This window comes from Bombus bifarius, unplaced genomic scaffold, assembly GCF_011952205.1.
Source record: "Bombus bifarius isolate JDL3187 unplaced genomic scaffold, Bbif_JDL3187 scf7180000010004_frag, whole genome shotgun sequence".
Taxonomy (NCBI): Eukaryota; Metazoa; Arthropoda; class Insecta; order Hymenoptera; family Apidae; genus Bombus; species Bombus bifarius.
The window spans coordinates 1-10,126 of NW_022885464.1; the positions used below are offsets into that span (position 1 = coordinate 1).

At 38.1% G+C, this 10,126-nt stretch overlaps 1 protein-coding gene and 1 pseudogene across 1 annotated transcript; both read right to left on the bottom strand.

The window, feature by feature from the left end:
- Positions 1-818: 818 nt before the first annotated feature.
- Positions 819-1,285, bottom strand: LOC117215997 (the record flags this gene model as incomplete). Its single annotated transcript, XM_033462549.1, has 1 exon — positions 819-1,285. A coding segment is annotated over exon 1 (385 nt), but the record flags the coding sequence as incomplete, so codon positions are not given.
- A 122-nt stretch (positions 1,286-1,407) lies between these two features.
- LOC117215996 lies at positions 1,408-2,303 on the bottom strand (annotated as a pseudogene).
- Between the last annotated feature and the right edge of the window lie 7,823 nt (positions 2,304-10,126).

Below are 10,126 nucleotides of genomic sequence, written 5' to 3' on the forward strand. Positions count from 1 at the left end.
CCATTAATGTTACTTTTCTGTAACCCTTCCCTACTCTCTTGTCCCTCTTTTTATATATCGGACATATTTGCTCCTTTTTTCCAATCTTCTGGTATCCCCACCCCATTCCATATTTTCCTTAACAGAGCCCATAACGCTTCACCCACTTCCTTCGGTGCATACTTCCATACTTCATTTTCTAAGCCGCCTTCCCCCACTGCTTTCTTCTCCTTCAAGTTTCTTAGTTTGTATATCACCTCTTCCATCTCTATATATTATCTTCTCTCTCCTCCATTATTTTCTCTTCTGCTCGATGCTCCTCTTTTTTCCTGCCCTCTTTGTGCTCTGTTCCTTCTAAAATTTCCATAAAATGATTTTTCAACTCTTCCTCGCTTATTTCATATAATCTTCATCTATATTCTCTCTTCTTCTTCTGTATTTATTTATGTATTTCCACGCTTCTTGTTCTGTTTTGGTCTTCTTGATTTTCACCATTTCTTCTTCTTCGTATCTTTCCTTTCTTTGTTTGCACCTCTATTTGAATGCCTTTTTTCCTCCATAAGAGCTTCTCTACTGTATTTTCCTTTCATAAACTTTGTCACCTTCCTTCTCATCTCTCTTTTACTCTCTTTTCCTCTCTTTCTATTCCTTATCTTTACTTTCTTCTTTTGCATTGCTTCGTTTATCTTCTTGTTGATTTCTGTCCACATTTCCGCTACTGTTCTTCCGTTGCAGGTCCAGTCTTTACATTCGTCCAAGTATTTTTCCACACTTTTGTTTGTCCATTCCCTCTTCTCCTTCTCTTCTTCTTCCTTTTCCTCATTTTTTTGTAATTCCGCCCCCCCCTATTTCTATTTCTAACGGCATGTGGCCTGACTCTGTTCTTTTTCCTATTTTCATGTAAATTATTTCTTCTGTCGCCTCCTGATTGCCAATCACATAGTCTATTACTGAGTTTCCTCTCTCGCCAATATAGGTCCGCTCCTCTCCTTCTTTATCGCTGCCATTGATTATCTTTAGCAGTGTTCTTCCTTCCATGTTTATAGTCTTGTCTTTTGATCGTCTGTTTTTTTCTTTCCCTACGTCCTCGTTTATCGACCCTCCCTCTTCTCCCGTTCTTGCGTTCCAGTCTCCGCCGATGATCACCACTTCCTCTTCTCTTCCGTCTACTCTTTCCTCTATTTTTTTCCATGTCCCTTCTGTATCTTGATTATAAACCATCATTATCCTATACGTCTTGTAATTGTATATTATTTTTCTTCCAACTATATTATCACTAATTCCTTTATATCCTATTTCTCTTAGGTTTTTATTTATACCCGTTGTTATTCTTCCCTTTGCTCTTCCTTTTTCCTTACTGTCATTGCTGCCCTGCATTTCCAGTCGAATTCTTTGGGTAGTCTATATTTTAACTTTTCTCTTTTGTCCTTACTTATTAGCCCTGCTACATTTCAGAAGCACGTTTTCATCCCCATTGTAGTCCCCCCTCCTGTTCCTCTTTTTTCATTTTCCGTCCCCTCTCTTTCTTTCTTCCTCCAGCCTCTCTCCGTTTTCGTTCCACCTGTACCATTTGTTCTCTATTGTTAGTTTCTTGTATCCTGTCCTTACATATTCGCCTTGTTCCATTCTTTCTCTGGCTACCCTTCTTATGTGTTGCTTCCCATCCCTTTCTTTTTTTGTCAGATCATCGTTCATGTATACATCCTTTTCCCATTTGCTTTTCTCCTTCATTATCCTTATTTTTTCCTCCATTGATTTCATCGTTGCCACTATTATTGTGTTCTTTCCCCCCCCCCTCCACCCCACCCCACCTTTATCATATGTGCTTTTTCTACTTCTGTCCCTATCCTCATTTTTTCGTTTATGAACTCCTTTACTGTCTCTTCATTGCTTCCTTCGTTTCAGTCCACTCCCTTGATTACTATGTTTCTTCTTCTTGCCTCTCTCTCTGCCCTGTCCTGATCCTCTCCAATTCTTCTGATTCTACCCAATAATTCTTTCTTTTCCCATTCCCACTCTCCTTTCTCTCTGTCTGTCTCTCTTTCCCTTCTTTCCCTTCTTTCCCTTTCATTTCTCTCTTCAGCTCCTCCACTTGCTTTTCCAATATATATATATTTTATTTCCTCGATCACTGCCTCGAATCCTCTTTCCATTTTCTCTATTTTTTCCACCACTGCCTCCATTACTTTCTCTCTGGCTGGTGTCTCTTTTTCTGTCGAGCTGTATTTGTCCAGTGTATTTTTGAAGACTGCTTTACCAGTACTCCTTGGTCTTCCCCTGTTTGTCGCCATCTGCCGTTTCCCTACCTTACTTTGTTTTGCCGCGCTTCTAGCCTCCTAACCCCTTGTTTTCTAGTTTTTCTTATTTGTAGCTTTCTCTCGTTCTTGTCTCCTTTTTCGCTTTTCTTTTGCCTTCTCCTTGTATGCTCACTCTTTATTTTCCCTTCTTCATGCCTCTTTATGCTTCCTGTTCCTTTTTCCCTTCACACTTCACTTTTTCCACAGAGATCTCCGTCCGTGTGTTACCCTCGGCCCGAACCGAACCGAAAGCCCAAGTAAGGATTACTATTTTTGGCAAGCGAGTTTATGTAATTGTCCATTTTGTCGTCATATGCTTTAGAGAATTTTGTGTGCACTTAGTATGTTAGTATAGTTGATATATATATATATATATATATATATATATATATATATATATATATATATTATATATATATATATATATATATATGTGTATATTAGTTAGTTAGAGGAGGTAGAACAAGAATTTTCGCGTTGATGGATTGGATAAGAATGTGAATTTTCGTTGTTTGATATAAATTTATTCCTACGTTTGCCTTCTTCTTCTCTTTTAATTTCGCTATAGTAGTTTGTCGTTAGAACCAAAGCTCAGTTCATTTACTACGATGGTTTCTATTGCCACAATTTTCTTGCTCTTCGAGTTTAATAATCGAGGATGATTCCAACGATCCTCTCAGTGTGGGGTTCGTGTGGTTTCGCAAGCCTTGCCCAAAGACGGGCAATATTTTGACAACAGTGGGAGGAGGAATGCGAAAATCGATGGGTGTTTTCGATAATCGAAAACACCGTTTGCACACGCCAACACAGCGAACGATCCTTTGGTTAAATTTTCGAAGGGAAATTGTTCTGCTATTTCTCTCTTACAATCGCATGCAATGATGGCAAGAATATCGGTAAATAGCAATGCCGGTATTGCTCTTAATTTTCGATTGACCCCGACGATGTATTTAATGGTCCTCTCTGTGCGGGACTTGTGTGATTTCGCAAGCCTTGCCCAAAGACGGGCAATGTTTTGCCAACAATGGGAGGAGGAATGCGAAGATCAGTGGGTGTTTGAGTAGCTGAAAACACCGTTCGCACAAGCCGACACAGCGGACAACCCCTTTGTTTAAAGTTTAAACAATGATTCTATCTTCAAAACCGTTCACGAAAATAAAACGAGATCGATGATAGGAAGTTCTAATTCGATTCTCGAGGGCAACGAAATTATCAGAGAAGAAGGAAATTTTCAAAATTAATTTTCTTACCTTGAGGAGTAGGTGCTGTCTGGCGCCATTACCTCAGCTGCTCCGGTGGTCGTCGATGTTTTTGTTGGGTTTATTACTTGAACTCGAATATAGTTTACTATCAACGTTTACTTTATTTATCTATTTCGATACAGACTGAACAATTTACTAACTGGATTAATACCGCAATTACAATGCCCGTTTCTGTCTAAGCGATGAAATGAGGACTTCAATGATAAAATTTTCTTTTTACTTAGTCGCGGCTCTCTTTTCTTGACCGAAAAACTAAAGACCCCGAAACGCAAAATACTATACAAAATTTTTAAACGCAATGATGAGCGCAATAACGAAAGTAGTAACAATGAACACAAAGAGTGAACAAAATAATAATGAACCGTAATAACAATGATCACTAAGAATGAATACAAAAATAATGAGCACAATATGGTACGTAAATTATAATGAGCACAAAGAATGATTAAAATAATAATGAGCGCTGCGCCATGTTGCTACGCTTATTTATAATGCCATCCCCCACGGAGTGGTGGTCCACTGGGGCTTCACTTCCGTGGGAATCGGGATGTTGCAGTTTGGGTTTCCTGAAATCGTACGTGAGACTGTCTTCTCATATCTATGATTCTTACCTCTGAATGAAAATCGACGCATCATAATAGTGTGATGCTGGTAGTGAACATCTTAAGAGAATCTTAATTAGCCTAGGCCCTGTTTTTAATATTTGATTTCATTCGACTGCATGTGGCCTTCTTTCATCTACTGGCCGTCGGTTTTTCGTAATCGCCACGCAAGCACGTGTTGCCGTACGGGTATATGTGTCGCTATCGAGTTTTACTGCCTCGGCTCCCGGGTTGGCATAACATACGGTCAGCGTTACAGTTACGTAATTATTTCATTCTAACCACTTCTAGTTAATTATGATTGCGACAATAGATCATGGGAGTTGTGGTGTCTTCACAAGAGATACCCTGCTTTCTCCCATGGGTTATTTACATTTTCCATTTCTGCTGCTATATTTTTATTGATTGTAGTATAATTTGACATTAATTGATGTACGGTACAAGGAGAAATGAGAACATTCTCCCATGAGAATATTATATGTTTTACCAGTTTATATTTTTTAAATGTTATATTTTATAAATTATATACATGCAGAAAAGATATGAAAGTTATAGAAGGAAATCTAAATAGAATCTTGTTATATTTTTTATTGATTACTATTAAGGTGTTTTGAAAGCAAAATGATAGCTTATACGCAATATTTTATTGTTTTACTTCTCATTAAATTATGCAAGTAAATCAGTTAGTCAATCAAAGTAAGACTATATATACATTACAAATAACTGTAACGTCTAAAAAATTACAAAATTCATTAATGGATATTGAAACATGGTAACATAATCCTTAGAAAGGTCTGTGAAATATAACACAAGGGTGAGCAGAGAGCAATCGCCGGTATCAACGAATGCCAAAGGATATGCCAAAATAGTAGGTCTTATTAAACGATCTTTTATTAAACGATCGACGCTTTTGCAACGATGTAAACATTTGAAACATCCAACATTGAAACGCTGGATATTTCTCGCCTCTCGCCGTAGAGAAAAGCTATAGAAATTACGAAAGTACGTATGCAGTGTAGGAAGTATCGAAGAAAGGATGTATTTAGTGATGGAAAATAATTTGACTCGAATGCGTTAGATGTTCCTAAGAATCATGCAGTACTAAACCATTATTCAGATAAAAGAAAAGGAGAAGAAAAGTGGAAAGATTAGAAATGATATACTTGCGTTGCGAACTTTGGGACGGAAACGGAAAGAAGATGCGCATGATACGTTTAGAATATGAACATGTTGGGTAGTGGAGAAATGACACTTATAGATATATGGAAGGAAAAAAATAATAACGGATGGATTCTTTCGTTCGTGCACTTAAATCAGATGATCATGTGGTTAGTATGAATTTCTGTAATAACGTCATTGGAAGAAATGGAGTTAATTATTCCTGCGCGATATAAAACGCAGCATACGCCAACCTCCTAATTATGGAAATTTTCATCACTTTATAGACGAATATATTTGTATGATTTGAATGTACAACTATCTCTAAAGAAATTACATGTAGAATTTTAGCATATTTCTCTTGGCATAAAAATTGTGCAATATGATCAAGCAACAGTGATATAAAATAATATCACGTTGCAGTTTATCTGAACGAAAAAACGAAATATTTACTTGTGTAATATTCACAAATAAAACTATGCAATTACCAGAGATATCGCAATCGATCGAAAATGTTGCACGATTCAAAACAGTTTCTTAAAAAAAGTTGAAAGAAGTGTTGGTTTATTAGATCATGTGAAACAGGAAAGTATTCACATAATGACAACTCCGAGGCTCTACTTCCTAGGATTATAGGATTTGGAGGTGCAGTTCTACCCCAGAAATGCTTGTAGAGCCTCTTCACCTCGCTTGCCTCTGGCGGTTGCCTGCCTGGTTCTAAGTAAGCCAAGTCATTGTTAACAATTACATCGGCCAACATCCTTGGACACATTTTAAAGATCTCCTGACAGCATGCGTTGACCCAAGATGACGGCATGCAGATAGGTTGTGTTCGCGTCGCTTCGTACACTGTCCGTGTGTACAAACAGTACGCCACGAATGTAATCCAGATGTCTTCACGTGGGCAGACGCCACCCGCCACCCGCCACCCGCCACCCGCCACCCGCCACCCGCCACCCGCCACGAATGCAAGCATGGTTTTGCAACCCTTGAAAACGCAAAAGCCTGAAAAAGGGGCAGAGTGGTCAACCCCTAAAGATATTAATATAAGCGCTACACCGATAAAGCAAAACAGCCCAGAAATCAAGAAGCGGTCTGATGAAGAGAAGGAGGATACTAAAGAAGAATCGCGGCCAATACCCGACATAAGGGAACGAGCTAGCGATATGGAAAAGAGGGTCCTACCATTCTGCCACGACCCGAGCAACAAAGTTAACAAGGGCAAACCGCAACGATAATGCGTTACTTTAAGGATATGAGAGGATTTGTGGAGAATCTCCTGCTCCACAACTGTCATCTAGCCGGAAGGCTAGAACAAGCTAAAAGCTAAGAATAAGGAAACTGCGATATTAAGCGCTGTGAGTAAGTCGCTGGAAGCCAGCAAGCGGCTTAAAACGGCCGTTAAGAAAACAACGAAAGCCGAGCCAAAACAGCTCTCGTACGCGGAAAAAGTGAAGATGGCCAGCAATAAAGCGGACAAATGGCTGTAAAACCACCGAGAAATGTGGTTATAATCCGGTCGGAAGTTGAGGATGGTGAAATAAGAACCAGCGGAGAAGCGCGCGACGCGCTATTCACGCTAGTAATCCCCCGTAACGGGGGAATACAAGTCACAGCAGTTGAAAAAAAAATAAGCGACACCGGCCTAATCGTGGAAACGACGAAGGACTGAAGCCGGAAGGACTGAAAGCGTTCACAGAGGATGTACAGAATACACACATAACGTACGGACATTCGGAGAAAAAATAAAATAATCAGATGACTCATGCGAAAAATCGTTCTTCACATAAGTGGATGAATATCTGAAAAATATTCGAAATTCGAACATCTTACACATGTTCGCACATTTATCGAGAAGTGAGTTGTGTATTATACAATTTTTCTAGATGTATATGTTTTTTTGTCACATAAATGTTATTAGGCCAGTTGCTGAACAAGAGCATAAAGATTCATCACTTTGAGCAGAGGCATATGCTTGTACGAGTTTAAAATAATCTTCTTACCATTGAAATCTATCCATAGTTACGCTATAAATTATAATACAATTTGTATATTGTATTTGTATTCAACAGTACATCTCAACTGAACAAATGTATCGCGTAACAACTATTTATCACTAAAGCGAAGATGTCTAACCCAATCGAATTTTATTGTCAATGTTAGTATTATTTTAGAAATGATGTAAATAGTAAAAATGAAAAGGAAACAACTTTTAATTCTCTGATAATTTAATAAGAGGAGCACCTAACGCTCCTTTTCTCTCGATCTGTTTAGCAATAATTTTATTCACTAATTTTTCGAGAGCTTCCAATATGATCTCACTGCGCTCAAGACTGTCAATAGACAACGTGCAGAGAAAACTTTGATGCCTCATCTGTGAAATGCTGTCAAAAAGGCTTTAAGTGAAAACATACATACATGCCTGTATGAAAACTGCAACTGCTCATGAATTCAATTTCGACTCGGATTTGAGAATCCTATAAGATATCATTTTAAACTATACTAAATATATAGAGTACGCTGTCCCGCGTATCCTGAAGATATCTTTAAAATGACGGTCCTACCAAATTAAATTCAGACTGTTTTCTGAAACTGCTTAATCAAATGATGCATTGATTTATTTTTATAGTAGTAAATCTGGGCATCAGAAATTTGCTCCGTCCATTTGAAAGTCCATCGAACTCGGTCTATTTATCACCGTTACGAAACATATATACTCTAGTAGGAACATTCCTAACACGATAATGCTTAGAGGAAAGCACGCCAGAATCGCTGTCTCTCAAATCCATTCAATGAATAAGAGACGAATGAAGATGCGTATTATAGTTATATGCAAGTATCCGTAAAGTGGTGTGAGACGTTCGAACAGGTTTGTTCGATGAAAATCAGCTACATACTCTGTTCCGGGTGAAGAAATGAGCCGCAAGTGGAAAAGGGTGAAAAGGGAAGGGGAAATAAGGAGAATACAAAGAGTTGATGAATGTAAGGAATGAAAGCTGAATCTCAAAATAAAGAACAAGAAAGAACAAGCTACTTACGATAACACGATTGCTAGTCATCTGTTCTCGATGACGATTGCCTATACCACCGCCCTTGTTGAATATTTTAGCAGTTCTAGTATATTTGAGCATATTATATTTATATTTCGATGCACACTACCTCTTCGACCATTTATTTCCGTGATTATGACTGAAGAACAAACAGAAGATACTTATCGTAAATGAAATTTAAGCAAGAAGGAACTTTTTGCGATGTTAACTCCAAATGAGAAAATATGTATATATCAGTATGGATCATGACCTGCCTATTTTTACATTAAATGTTTTGAAAAGTTGTATTTCAAAGCATGGCATGGTTTTCGTCGAAGGAAATCGTTTCGTGGAAGGAAATAGTTTCAAATAGTGAAAGAGCAAAATTATATAACTCTGAAAGAATAATATAATTTAACATGAAAATATTAGAAAACTGAGTACATCGAAATATAATAGATATTTTACAAGGGAAGTAAAAATATAGGTAAATAAATATAAGTAAAAAAGTATAAGAAATCATTTATTTTTTCTAAAATATATTTTGTATGGCGCGTGCTATCATTTTGTTATCTCAAATTTATCTTCTATTTATATTTCTTTACATAATTTTCACAATATATTTATGAATTAGATGTATTTTCATAACCTACTACTAGCGTTCTACTAGCGAGTTTTCGCATGCTCAATGAGATATGTAGTATAGGAAGTGCATAAATATATATTTTTTATGTATCTTCAAACACGAACTAGAATATCGAGCATGTTATCATTTTCCTGTGGATTGTAAAATGATCAACCGTGGTTGATAAATTAACAAATTGTAAAAATTTGTCGATTTGTAGTACGAGTGCGGAGTGCGAGTAGTAACGATAGTGAACACACAATTGAATACCCAAACGACAAACTCCTGAGCTTTATACTTATTTTTACGTGGGTCCAAACTTTATCGATTCGATATAGGCTCCGACCGCTCTGGGTTATTTAAAATATATGTCGGCTTAAGATGGGAATTTTGGGCGCGTGACAACTCTTCGCGTGGACTAGCCAATGTATGATCCCATTGTATCGGCACCTCCGATGTAACCTCACACGTGGCTAGGCCCGCTCTCGAGGCCGCATGCCGCCACAATCACACTTCTCGGAAAACCCATACAACCACTCGTCAGACCTCCGTTAGGCAAAACGTTTATCTCGTGACCGTGGCTACGTTCGGCGACCAATTGTCACCTCGAAGCCAATCTCGCTATCACTAATTTTAATCTAGGCTAAAGTACTAGAGGATGTTCCGAAAATTTCCAAGGAAAGGCTTCGGCTTTCCTTTCATCTCCGACATATAGGTAGAGAAATAGGAAAGGATAGGGGAAGACGTTTGGATATAGTGGATTTGAAGTACAATTTCATTCGCAAAATATAGCGAACCAAGAAAGAACCGTGGAAAGATTTGGACATTTGTGCGCTTCATGTGACGCTGGAGAGAAGAAAAGAAAAAAGAAACGAGAGGGAAGAGACCAAAAGAATGAAAAATGAAACCTTTCTTCACAAAAGACAGAAAAGATTCACTATGCATATTATTCGCTTCGCCTTATCGTTATCCACGTACGCACGCACGCACGCACGCACATTCACGGTTTCACCTTATACACTTGTTGTGTACTATCGTATCATTTTACCAACCAGTAGCGGTTGAAAATCCTATGTACTGTCTACCTCTCACTCGGTCGCAGATACATCGTTGAAGCCAGTTTAGACTCTAGCTCTGTTTAGACTCTAGGATATCGCGCGGGAATATACGCGCT